Here is a 12,583-nt window from a genome sequence, read left to right as displayed (position 1 = left end):
CTGAAAGCTGGTGTCATGCTGCACCAGGAAAGTGTGACACATCCTGCAGGAGTTCTCAGTTCGTGTCAGAAGCATGTTGCACCACCTTCGTATCGATCGGTTCCCAAGCGGGGAACCACGAACGAGATCTGCAGAGCTCAGTCCTCTAACCTGCAGGGTTTGGGGTTCTCGATGCGGCGAGCTCCTCCAGCAGCCTTCCTGCGACACAGCTAATGGAGGCACGTCGTGCACCGCCTGCCCCCTCTGAATATTTCATTTACCCCCCTTTAAGAGGGAAACAAGGATAAAGGGAAGAGGCGGAATGGAAAACAGCAGCATCAAGGCACAGATAAACAAACTGATGGAATATTTCAGCTCTAAAAACTCATAATTTTAATATAAACTCACCTTTCTGCTGTTAATCATAATTTCAGCACCAAAAAACAACTTTGCCACCTTTTCTCGATTTGGTGTGGGCATCAAACTGAAAATAACCATACATATTCCACATTTAAGCACCTGTTTTATGCTGATTTAATTGAATCACTTGGAAATGACAGCCTTCTGTTTTTATTTCTCCTTTGAACAGAACACCAGAGCTGTTGGAGGCAGAACTGTGTGAGGACACTGCCCTCTGCTGCGAACATGTCTGCCTCACACTTATTCTTCCAGCTGAAACTGAACAAAACGAGAACAAACCACGAGGTTTCTTTCACAGGTTTAGTGTCAGGAATCAGGTGGAAAAGTCTTTTGTGTACAAAGCAGTCTAATAGGTGAAACGAGCTAGGTTAGGGGCAAAAAAGACTTATTTTGTAAGAATAGTTATCTTTAAAAAGTGTTCAGCTCTGCTATAATTCAGTTCTTACAAGCTGCCAGTCTGATTCCTTACCTACTTCCTGATTTAAAAGGTATTAATTCAACATATTAGTTTAGTTATCAAGGATAATGTACATTAATGAACATTAGGGAAAGAGTTAGGGGCTTTAATTCATCTGTTGTCCTTCGATAGAAGTTACAACCAAAGTACAAGTTCATAGCCTTAAACAGAAATGAACTAAATCATTCAAACTCTAACAGGTTGGATGCAGGGAAATGTCTGCTGGTTAATTAGGTTAATTAGTTTCCGCTTTTTAAAGTCTGACTCACCTCCTGTTGCCAATTAGCGATTATTGGCTCCCATGAGGCTATAAAAGAGGCCGACAAAAGCGCCGGCCTTCCCTGATAGTGTTTTAGATTTAAACTATAATAATAATAATCAGATTTGGGAGCGACGATGATCGGTGTCCGCGGCGGGGAAGCTCAGCCGCAGCGGAAGTTCACCTGCAGCCACGCGGACTGCGGCGCTACTTTTCCAAGGGAGTGGAAGCTGAAGGAGCACCAGACGGTGCACACCGGGGCAGTAAGGCTTAACATTCTAAACTACACTTGATGCAGCTAAATACTGTAAACAAACAACTGTTTTAACAGGGACTGTTTTAATTTATCATTTTTGTCAAAAAGTTAAGCGCGGAGTAATAAAGCCGAACTGTTCCTCCAGGCTAGGCTAGCTCTTCTCGGGCTAAGTAAAAAAAACTTAAAGTATATCATACAGGTGTTTTAAAAACGCTAAATTACCTAAAAAAAACCCTTGTGCATGATAGTTAATTTGTCGCGGTTTTCTCAACCGAATTACTGCCTGTTCGAGGCTGGTGAATGTATCACTCCGCCGGCAGCAAAGCGAACTTTTATAACCCTGGTTTGGCGGAGTGATACATTCTGCAGACACGAGCGCAGGAACACGGGTGTTCTTCGGTCGAAGAAACTCACTTAAAATGGGCGGAGGTGAGGGTTCCCAAATAGCGGGTCGTGGTCCGGACCCAAACACACTTATTTGGACCCACGTTGGTGCTTTAAGCAGAATGAGATTCGCATCTTTTCTTTTTAACTTGCGCACTACTTTTTTCCGTACGGCAGTGCAGCTTTTACCAGTTATTTATTTGTTTTTAACATACCACAGCTTTTCTGCATTTTTTGTAATTTATTTTAGGTGTCACAGCTTCTTCTGTACTTTAATTAATTCAAATTGGGCAACGCAAATTAACAGTATGTGTGAACAAAGTTTTCAACAAATAAATTAATTGAAAGATCTATAAAATGTTTAAGATTATGCATCTGGATTAATAAAGTAAGTTAGTGTTTTAAAATTCTAAATTTTTGGGATAATATCTTAAATTCCTATTTACAATGAGAAATAGTAATTCTCACCAAACCTGGCATAATCGTTTAACATTTTTTTGAAAACAGCAAATGGGTAGTTTAAAACATCAATAATCCATTAGGTTGTCCCCAATTTTCTTGACAATGGCAAAGCCTGGATGAAGACTTCTGCCCTTTTCTTCGTAGTTTGTTCTATCTGAGCTCATGAGGTGCTATTAAACTATTTGACAGAATGCTGATTCAAACAAAAAGTCACCAGACTGTCCCTTTAACCTGAACGTCTGCAGTGCCTGTGTCCATGCACAGTCGCTGGTTGTGGTCGTAGCTTCAAGAGAAAATCCCACCTGAGCCGCCACATGGTTCTGCACAGAGGAGTCAAGCTCTTCCAGTAAGTCGCCGTTTTAGTTCCACGCGGCTCCGCCGTGAAACCTCCATTTTAACTTTTTAACCATTTGTTCCAGATGCCAGGTCGCCGGCTGCGCCAAGACGTTCTTCCACGCAGACAAGCTGAAGAGGCACGCAGCCTGGGCTCATGGAGATAACACCGGCTTCTTTAAGGTTTGTCTGAGAGCCGATTCTTCCACCAGGTGGCAACGAAGCAGCATCGGTCATTTTAAACCACCTGAACATTTCTCTCCTTGTTAGTGCAGCCAGCCGAACTGCTCCAGAACCTTCAAAAAGCGCAGATTATTTAAGATGCACTTGCAAGAGCACAATGTGGCTGCAAAGTTCAAGTATGTCCATACTGTAATGTTTTCTCTTTAAACTTTAAAGGAAATATATGCTTGCTGAGCTGTAATCACTTGAATTTATTCTATGAGTTAAGGTTAAGAGCCATGCAATTAAAAGCTAAGACTATTTATCCTACAGACGCATTAAACCAAGCAAGGCTGACTTTTTGGAGCTTTCTTTTCTGGTTCTCAGATGTTCTAAGGATGGATGTGCTGCTACATTTGACACCCATGTTGCCCGCAAAGCCCATGAGAAGAAGCATGCAGGTTGGTCTGTTTTAGACTGAATTATAGAATCTGACCCAGTCCAATTTCTCATATTCGGCCAGAAGAACTTTAGCCTCTAACGGTTCTGTCTGCAGGATACCGCTGCCGCCAGCCTAACTGCCAGGTGCTCGAGCGCACCTGGAGCAAGCTGCAGAAGCACATGGGCAAACACCCAGGTGAACGCGTTTCCAAGCAGTGTTAGAGCTCCTTAACATGTCCCAAATATTTACAGCTCCATGCGTTCCAGCCACGTTTACATGCACGGCGTGTAAGAAGGTGTTCAAGAAGGTGGATGCTCTCCGGCAGCACAAACGGAAACACGCGTCCCATAAGCCCGTGCTGGTGTGTCCCAGAGACGGCTGCCAGGCCTACTTCTCCACCACCTTCAACCTGGAGCACCACATCCGCAAGGTGCACCTCCAGCTCCTGAAGTACAAATGCTCCTTCCCCGACTGCCCGCGCATGTTCGCGATGCGGGTGAGTAAATCCGTCCAGAATGAGGTAATTTAAAAAGCATTATAGACGCTTGAACCTTTAAATTTTAATCTGCAGGAAAGCATGAACAGACACCTCCTTCGCCACGACCCAAGCGCCTCGGCTCTGCAGGTGAGAGCTCACGGCAACCGAAGGAGTCGGACTCCGCCGGCTGAATTCCTCTAAACCCACTGAAAATCTCTCTGCATCTCAACAGAAGCGCAGGAAGCCCAAGAAAACCTGGCAGAAGCGTTTGAATGGCAACAACCAGCCCCTCGTGGAGGAGAACCTGAATCGGCTGTTCGCGCTGCGCATGCGGATCTCCAGACGCGCCAAAGTGGAAGCCAACCTGTCGGGCCTCTTCAACGAGCGAAAGATCCCGCACTACGTGGACCCGGAGGTCAACCTGCGCGAGCTGTTCCGGGTGAAGCCCACGCGTCCTGTGGAGATCCCAGAGGCCGCGCCGGTGAAAGGTTGAATGGAAACGCGCCCAGAAAGACGTGGCTTTTCTTTAACAATTGGGTCTTTTTTTCATTTTCAGAGGAGACTAACCTTGTTTTTGTGAACGTGATTGAACACATTGATATGATGTAAAGAATTATCCTGATTTTTATTTTAAATGTTTCGTTGTGCGTGGTTGTAGACCCAATAAAATGAGTTGAGTTTTGCTGAAAGTTGCACTCCTGAGTTTGTTCTGCCATTCAGCAGCAGCTGATCGGTTGATTCTTCAGGCTGATTTATCGGGATTAGAAAGCATCTCTGCTGTTGGCCCACTCCAGCAGCTGCTCGCCTCCTGCATCTCTTCTTGTTTCTGCTTTGGCTGCACAAATTGGTTGACATTTGCCGAACATGTTGGAGCTCATTAAATATGAAGAAAGAGCTGCACATGACTAAGAGCTGAATCAGACTGTTTAACTTTGAGGGTGGCTGAGGCTTCGAGCACAAAGAAGAGTTATGGCTGCGAGATTTGTTCAAAATGAAGCTTCAGGCTTTTTAGAAATGTGGCCTGATTGATTTATGCAAATCAAACATTTTTTAAAAGGTTACACAAGGATTACCTATTTGCAAGTTCTATTTGTGAAGATGTATACTTATTTTTTGGTTAAATTATCTGCCAAATGGTAAGAGGTTTGGTTTTTGATGGTTTGACATTTTAGCAAACATTTAATACTAAAATAGATTACAATCGATTGTAATTTTGTCTTTTGTCTGAAACCAAATCTTTGGAACTAGATTGAAATTGCATAAATTAGTCAGTTTTCCAAAGAAAAAGGGTTGCAAAATGAATTAAAACTGGAAATATTAAGCATTTCTTGAAGGCTACATATCACCTGCTGGTTTCAGATCATTAAATGTTGAAAAATGAAGTAAAGTTTTGGTCAAACCTTTAAAAATGTGCGGTGTAATGCAATATTGTGAGGTTTCTCCCAGAGTATTTGTTGTAAATGACTCTGCTACTACCAATATCTGTCAAATTTAATGAGTTAAGGTTGCTTAGCTGTGGCAGCCATCTTGGAAAACAATCTTCCTTCCTCCTTCGGCAGCAGGAGATTCAGAAACTTGGACTAAATGATCCAAAGTATTGAAATTACACAATTTATGATACTTTTTGTTTTTTGCAGTAGAAGTTCATAACATTTGTTTGCCATTCATGGCAGGGAAAACAGAGTAGCTCTTTAATTCTCTCCTGCAACTAACAAATACATTTAACCTGAAGATTTGTGTTCAAAACTTCCTCCTGTTCTTGGTTCAGTGGAGCAGGACAAACTCCTGTTTCCAAGTTCTAACAAGCTGTCAGGTCGAGCCGAGCGCGGCTGAAGGTCATTAAGCTTCTCACCTGATCTGCTTCCTTTACCTTTTTAAGTCTGTCTTCCCACAGCTGCAGGTTTGTGTTTGCAGAACAGCATCTGAAGGTGCCTGTAATTATCTGCGTGTATTTGCCATATAGCTCATTTACAAAGAGAAGATAAAAGCAGCAGAATGGATGCCTCTTAAGGACAGAAAATTGCTTCAAATGTACCGTGGCTTTCAACAAATGGAAGTTGGAAAGGTTGGACTTGTTTCTATGGCGACTTGCGCTTGAGAACAAATCTTTACCTTTTTTTGTGCTGCTTGGTGTATCAATTTTTTTGGTGTGTGCAGATTTTCAGACTGTGCGGAGAATTCCTAATGATTGTTTCAGACTGTGTCGGCCGGTTCACCAGGAATGAGCTCTGCTGATGCAGCGACAGGAGCCTCTCCGGCTCGGGTCGGCTACCTGCACAGAGAGTGACCTTTACTGGAACTTGAAGCATTTTTAGAACTTGTGAAACATAAAGAAGCCCAAAGGGAATGTCATAAATAAAAAAAAATAAAAAAAAGATTTGGGACATTGCTTCCATATTTGGAATGGCCTGATTGCTTCTGCAGGAGTTTGTGTGTCTGGTACCAGAATATCTCATGAACCACTGGGCAGATTAAATAAAACTTTCAGAAAATAATCATTGGATGAACGTCTACAATCAACTCTATTCAAAATGGCCTCCACAAACTTCGCTGTAACTCAATCAATTTTACAAATATTGACCAAAAATTTGATAGCAGCTAAGTTTACCCCCAACACTTTCTGAGCACTATCCTGTGCAAGGTTAAAATTTTACTATTTGGAGTCAAATGTCAGCAAAATATCTCATGAACTATTGGATGGATTTTGATAAAAACTAATTACTAGATGAACATTTAAAACTCTGGAGTTAATCCAGTTTATTATAGCTTCATTAGCTAATTGACATTAGCCAAAACAAAATGCTTATAATTCAGTCATTTCTCACCATAAGATAATAGTTTTTAACTCTGGCATGAAATGCGGCAGCTGATGTGCGTTCCTTCAAATAATACAACGTCTTTATTTCAGTTTTAATGTAATTTTTTATTAGCATGTTGTCTCCACAGTTAAAGAAGAAGCTGTGAAAATGCATCAGTTTTTACTTTAAGGAATGTTTTAGTTCTCACCAGGAATGTTATCACTGCAGGCTTTTTGTACAAATGTTTTTTTTTTATCTTTGGGGTAAAAAGTGCATCACTTAAAGAGACAATCACATTTATTTTACAGTGAAGAATCTTCACCCTGATGATGATGAAACTGCCTTGAATGTGAAGCAGCTCATCGTAAATCAAACCAGGAGAACCTTTTTTTTAATCCAGCAAATAGTAAAATAATGCTATTTTTAGCTTATTGATGGATGCTTGTTGTCTCAAGGGGGACTGTCTGAAAAACATTTAATTTATTAGTTTGACCTTTCGGAGAAAAGTGAGTCAAAATGACTGCAACAGAAAGCAAACATAAGCAAACTATTTCCATAAAAAATAAATCCTTCAGGTTATATGTTTGCCTCAAGCTGCAGCAGATAGTCTGTTTACTGTGTTGTCTGTGCTAATACTACTTATTCCTGCTGTTTTTCTCAGTCAAAAGAGATATTTTTAATTTGAGAGTAACCCACATTTTATTTATTTATTTTTCAGTCTAATTCACCGAACATCCAAGAAAAAAAAAACAGACCACACATTCGCAGAGCAGAGAAAATTAAACAAGATAAATCAAAGTAGGTTAACTACAGTCGTCACGTCCCGATTTAGCCCGCATCCTCCAAAATAGATGACCCAAAAACCCTTTCTTCCCAGTCCATTTTCTTCCTTTCCCATGGCCCTGATTGAAGCTTTTTTGTTGCTGCAGCAAAAAAAACACACGTCTGCCAAAACTGAGAAAAAACAAACTGACCGTAAGATGCTCTCTGCACAGGCTGCAGCTTTGGGATCATCTGAGCAGCTTTAAACACATTAAAACACACATAATGGTGTGGGCAGAGGAAAAAAGAGAAATATACATAAAGATGTCAACGTTTCGTTGTTTCTTCTACTCTCCTGCCTGTTTCCTCTGACCTTTGACTGTTTCCTGCCGTCTCTGTTTATCTTTTGCTGCACGTTTAAAATATTTCCCAGACTTTGAAAATAGTTTCATGTGGAATAAACTACAAGGGGTTTTACTCATCTGGACTTAATCCAAATTAGAAAAAAAACTAAGATAAAAACAGTTAAAGGCCGAGTTTTAGACTCAGATCATCTCGTGCTGAGAAATGATGAAGATGGAGCCGTTTTAGTCAAACCTCCTACCAAGTCAAATTTTATCTCAACTTGTTGTTAGCTATGGAGGCCATCTTGAATTGGATTTTCTCCAACAGTTTATCAGCTGTAGATGTTCTTTCGATGATTATTTCCTGAAGGTTTTATTAAAATCCATCCACCGGTTCATGGGATATTTTGCTAACAGACACAGGCAAACAGATTGTCTTCCTTCTTTTGCCTTTGGCAGCAGGTGATTAAAATTTAAGGTTTTATTAAAGTGGAAAGACGCGGTTTTCTTTTTCTCTGTCATTCAGATTCTTACATTCTGCTAAACAACTCAGGGTTCAGGGTCCCGACCGAGGGCAGTTTTATTTTATTTATTTTTTTATTGGAGAATCCAGAAATGAAACCTTGACTGCTCCTCCGGCTGCATTACAAAAAAACAAAACAAACGTGGCTCATAAAGCTGGTGTTTCCAGAAAGAATGGTTTAAATTACAGCCTTTCTAAGCTGCAGCAGGCAACTGTTTTCCCTTCAGATTACAGACAATAAAATTGTTTGATTGTTCACTTTTAAGAAAACTGGGGCACTTAACGTCCCTGCCTCAAATACTGCAGCACAGATGCTGAGGTGTTATTCTCCCTGTTGGAGCATTAAGTTAAGATAAAACAAACTAATAATAAAATAGTTGGCTTACCGTATTTGTGTTCTTGATGTTTCGCTGCTTTTAGCTTCATAAAAATCACTTTTTGTTCCGATTGTTCGGGACGGCGAATCAGGCTGACTTGCATATAATGATCACTTCTTTTCTCTTTTTTTTTCTCTATCTCTAATGTACATTTGCAAACGTCTGCAGTATTCAGCGAAGAGCAGGACACGATATACAGATACAGCAGAAAAGTGTAGGAAGCAGCAACATCAGCAGCACACACCTGCAAGGCAAAGACTGCTGAGTAAAGTTAAAGTAATAGTTGGAGATGATGCTCAGCCACTTCCACAGTAAAGTTTAGCTCAGTTTCTGTGAAATTAGCTGAGTTTTAGCCATGTTTGTCAAAGCAGCATTTATTCTCAGAAGCCGACACACAAACGAGACGAGTCCTGGTATCCAGAAAACCACCAAGACCTCGTCTTCCTTCAAACTACAGACCTGGCCTTTTCTGTGAAAAAGGCTGCTTAAATATAGCAACGGCTTGGTAAAAGCTAAAGCAGCGAAAGGGTAGCTAAAAGTAGCAAAATCCTAACTGGAAGCTAAAAGCAGCAGAACAAAAATACAAACTAAATGTAGCACAAGCGCACAAAAATAGAACAAGTATGCTGAAGTTCACAGTTTTAAAGGAATCAAAGACTGTATTTCTATGGAGAAAATATTGAAAAGTGTAAAAGTTATAAAACCTAAAAGTCAGAGCACCCATCACCTGAAAGAGCTGGATGTTTTGATATATAAACGGCTAAAATAGCACAAAGTCTGCAGAAGTAGTTGGATTGCCAAAGTAGTACGGGGGGAAAAAACAAACATGAATCAGCGTTCACACAATAAGCTTTACCAGCCATTAAAGGCCTCATCGTTGACCTCTGGTCACAAGCGAAACCTTTAGGACAGGTGAAGTTTTCACCTTTACTCGTGTCTCACCTGGATGAGCAGCGTTTGAGCAGTCTGAACCCCCCCGACTCTGTTCAGCGTTCGCCTTTAGTTAAAGTTAACGAAGCTGCAAATCCATGAGAACATAAATAAATACAACGGAGCAAAGACAGCATGGAGACTAATAACAGACAGTGGTGTATCGTATCACATACAGTGGCAGATTTGGCGTACTGGAATTGATCCGGTTCTCCAATAGGCCTTCCACCCAGGAGGTCTCGGTTCCTAAGAAACTGGAGCAGACAAGCAGTGACCAGCAGGCTGAAAGTTGTCCAAAAAAGACAGAGACTGAAAGGTTTTCTTTTCTCTCTCTCTCTCTCTCTGACTGTGTGATGCTGTCTGGAAGCTTCTCTCTCTCTGCTGGACCAGTTGACTGTTTTGTGCACATTAGGTCCTCTGGCTGCCGGCAAAACAAGAGAAATTTAACATTTCCTCAAATCCTGTAACTGTAAACGCCCTTTAGTGATTTGCCATTAGCCCTCGGTTGTTTATCATCATTAAATGATGTCACTGTATACACCAAAGCCCTTCTTCCTGCTCTCCTTTTTACTCCCCGCCCCCCACGTGTTTGGATGAGGTGATTTTTCAGAGCAAAGATTTCTCTTTGCAGAATTACTTATTTTGGGGCAATTTGTGGCTTCCTGGTTCACTTCTTGCACTCAGGAAAATTGTGCATGAGACATCAGTCTGCTTGATCATAGCTTTGGCTGTTCTGATGGAGAAGCAGCAATGTTTTACTGGGTTTTTTAGAACAAATTGTGGCAGTGAATCCGTGTTTATATGTTCAAAATATTTGGATTTAGGGTTTGTTGAACCTTCATCATCACCACCTGTGTTTGTCTGTGCTGTTAGCAAAATAAATCATGAATCACTGGGTATATTTTACTGAAACTTCCAGAATGTAATCATAGGATGAAAAACTACACCTGATTAACCTTTAGATTCAAAATGGCCACAACAGCAAAACAAAAAAAGGCCATAACCCAGATATAACTACTTTTATGCTATTTGAAGCTAGTTTTTTAAACTGTTAGTTAGCATTTTGCTACTTTTAGATAGTTTCACTTATTTTCTCAGCTTTATTTTAAAGTAGTGTTTTGTTTTTTTAGTCTTTGGTGATCGAGCTGCAATTTTTAGCTAGTGTTTTACTACTTAAGCTACTAATTTGCTCCTTTTAGGGATTGTTTTGCTTATTTTAGCTACCTTTTTTAACCCTTTTCTGTTCTGCTCGTCTGAACCGAACTCAGTTTCAGCTTCTTCAGCTGATTTCAATGAAATCATTCAGCGTTCACACTTCATTTTTGCAGGAAATGCAGTTTCTCTAGTTTCCCGACATTTTTCTTTTTAATAATTCAGACTTTGTTGTTATCTTTTAAAATGAATCTCAACATTAGTTCTCCAACGATTTGAGGGAGATTGGAAGATTTTTAAAAGATTTGTTTAAAAGCTCAGTTTTAGATCAGTGTTTGTACATGACTGACCTGATTTTACAGGAATAATTGTGTTTGTTTGTTTGTTAAAGCAACAAAACACTTTCCCCTAAATCATTTGAGTCTAAAAAGTCACTTAATTTAACCAGTGTTGGCTCTGAAATGCATCATCTGACTGCATTTTTAAACTAAAACAAAGCAGGGCCTGTTTTAAAGTCGTGTGTTTAAAAAGAAAAGCTCCTAAAGACAGTTTATAAACCTGATGCTTCCTTAGCTGTCTGTTATAGAAAGACAACACTTTTAAGGAAACTATATTTTCTTTAAAACATTCACAGGTATGTGTTTCAAACAGAAAAACCTGTTTCCTCTGAAAATAAGCTGGAAAATCAAACAGTAAAACACCAGTTGATGTCAGAAAAGTAGAGATCTGTCGCTGCAGAAGACTCCTTCACGTCACAAACATCTGGATCACGAATGCAAAGAGAGCGACACGCTGACATGATTTATCTCAGCAGAGCCATTTTGATCCGATTAGCAGTGATTTTTTCAGCCAGTGATCTGTGTTGCCAGAGATGAGACCTGATTACCAGAGACACAAATTTAGGTTTGATTACACTTCCTTTTGTTGACGTGCACATTACAGCAGCCCAGTGATGTCCTCATTTCCTCATATTTATTGCATTTGCTGCCTCATCAATCAAAGCCCGACTTTCGATAAGGACCTCGTGCTTGAGTCGAGCTCCATCAGTAATTAAAAGTGCTGCGAGCGATTGGATCAGTTAACGTGCTTCACAGCATGTTCATCAGGAGAAAGTTCGGGTGAACATGTAAAGTACCCGATTAAACGGACCGTGGCATTGCTCGGATCCTGCCTGGTTTCAATCAGCTTCCATTTCCTGAAGTTTATGTGTCTGTTTGCACTTGTCCTGGGTCGGTGTGAGACACACGAGGAGTTTCTGACTGATTTTAAGCAGGTGTTTAATCATTACTAATGAAAACGCACTCAGAGCAGCAGGAGTCGGAGTCCTAATAATTCTGAGTGATTAGTTTTCATGAGCTCGGTGGTGTCGGTGAAGGAAAAAAAGGTCACCTGAACCAGCAAGCTGAAAGAAACCGCTTTCATTTTTACATTTTTTTCCTTTTGGGGGGAGTTGTGTTACCAGCACTTTACATGGGCATGAAAAAGTGTTACAACACGGGGCCAGAATAGAAGACAAGTGTGGACTGGAATATAAATGTCACAGAAAATGTCTTTCAAACCTGGGAAGTCTCTGACAAATAGAAAAACAACCTTTTCCCACGAAGAAACTGAACTTTTTTTGCTTTATTTTACCTTTCCTAATGCACTTATTGCTTTTTTTCCTCCTTTCTTTGTAGTTTTTGTGTATATTTCCATGAGACCTTATTACTATCTAAACCAGTTTCCCTCAGGGCATCAGTATTATTTATGTATTTTAACTCATTTGCACGCATATGCTCTCAGTTTCTGCAACTCTTCTTTGCGTTTAAGCTCTTACTTGGCTTTAAGCTGTTCTTCTTTTCATGATTTTTAGGTGAGAACTTATAGCTTGCCAGTTCAAAATGATATATTTACTCATCAGATATTTTGTGTTTGCTGTCAAATATATGATTCAAGTTATTATCCTGCACAAATTATCCCAACCTTTGCCTGAACCCTTTTTTTTTTAGATACATTTTGTGCTAACGAGCCATGATAATTCTTGTTTTTTATCATTCTTTGAAAGATTCAGTGCTTCCAGTTCCAG

The 12,583-nt window shown here is 40.3% G+C and overlaps 2 protein-coding genes across 3 annotated transcripts in view; one reads left to right on the top strand and one right to left on the bottom strand.

Moving 5' to 3' along the window:
• The window catches only part of LOC108243795 (disintegrin and metalloproteinase domain-containing protein 11), a 29,246-nt gene extending 28,959 nt beyond the window's left edge, over window positions 1-287 (bottom strand). For both annotated transcript variants that reach the window (XM_037978782.1, XM_037978783.1), the window contains exon 1: window positions 151-287. In XM_037978782.1, the coding sequence (XP_037834710.1) occupies window positions 151-256 (106 nt within the window). In that variant the 5' untranslated portion in view covers window positions 257-287. The remainder of the gene's footprint in view (window positions 1-150) is intronic.
• An 884-nt stretch (window positions 288-1,171) lies between these two features.
• Window positions 1,172-4,321, top strand: si:dkey-208k4.2 (uncharacterized protein LOC570186 homolog). The gene is made up of 9 exons (XM_017429457.3): window positions 1,172-1,378; window positions 2,463-2,563; window positions 2,637-2,733; window positions 2,821-2,909; window positions 3,100-3,173; window positions 3,269-3,349; window positions 3,421-3,650; window positions 3,726-3,779; window positions 3,865-4,321. Exons 1-9 carry the CDS (start codon window positions 1,253-1,255, stop codon window positions 4,123-4,125), a joined length of 1,113 nt encoding a protein of 370 aa, XP_017284946.1. The 5' UTR covers window positions 1,172-1,252; the 3' UTR covers window positions 4,126-4,321.
• Window positions 4,322-12,583: the final 8,262 nt, after the last annotated feature.

This window comes from Kryptolebias marmoratus, linkage group LG12 (genome assembly GCF_001649575.2).
Source record: "Kryptolebias marmoratus isolate JLee-2015 linkage group LG12, ASM164957v2, whole genome shotgun sequence".
NCBI classification, from domain to species: Eukaryota; Metazoa; Chordata; class Actinopteri; order Cyprinodontiformes; family Rivulidae; genus Kryptolebias; species Kryptolebias marmoratus.
This window is presented reverse-complemented; position numbering and strand designations above follow the sequence as displayed.

Excerpts from the sequence above, each read along its gene's own strand:
- si:dkey-208k4.2 (XM_017429457.3), top strand. The coding sequence starts at position 1,253 with ATGATCGGTGTCCGCGGCGGGGAAGCTCAGCCGCAGCGGAAGTTCACC. Across the intron at positions 1,379-2,462 it reads AGACGGTGCACACCGGGGCA|TGCCTGTGTCCATGCACAGT; the intron begins GTAAGGCTTAAC and ends GAACGTCTGCAG. Across the intron at positions 2,734-2,820 it reads ATAACACCGGCTTCTTTAAG|TGCAGCCAGCCGAACTGCTC; the intron begins GTTTGTCTGAGA and ends TCTCCTTGTTAG.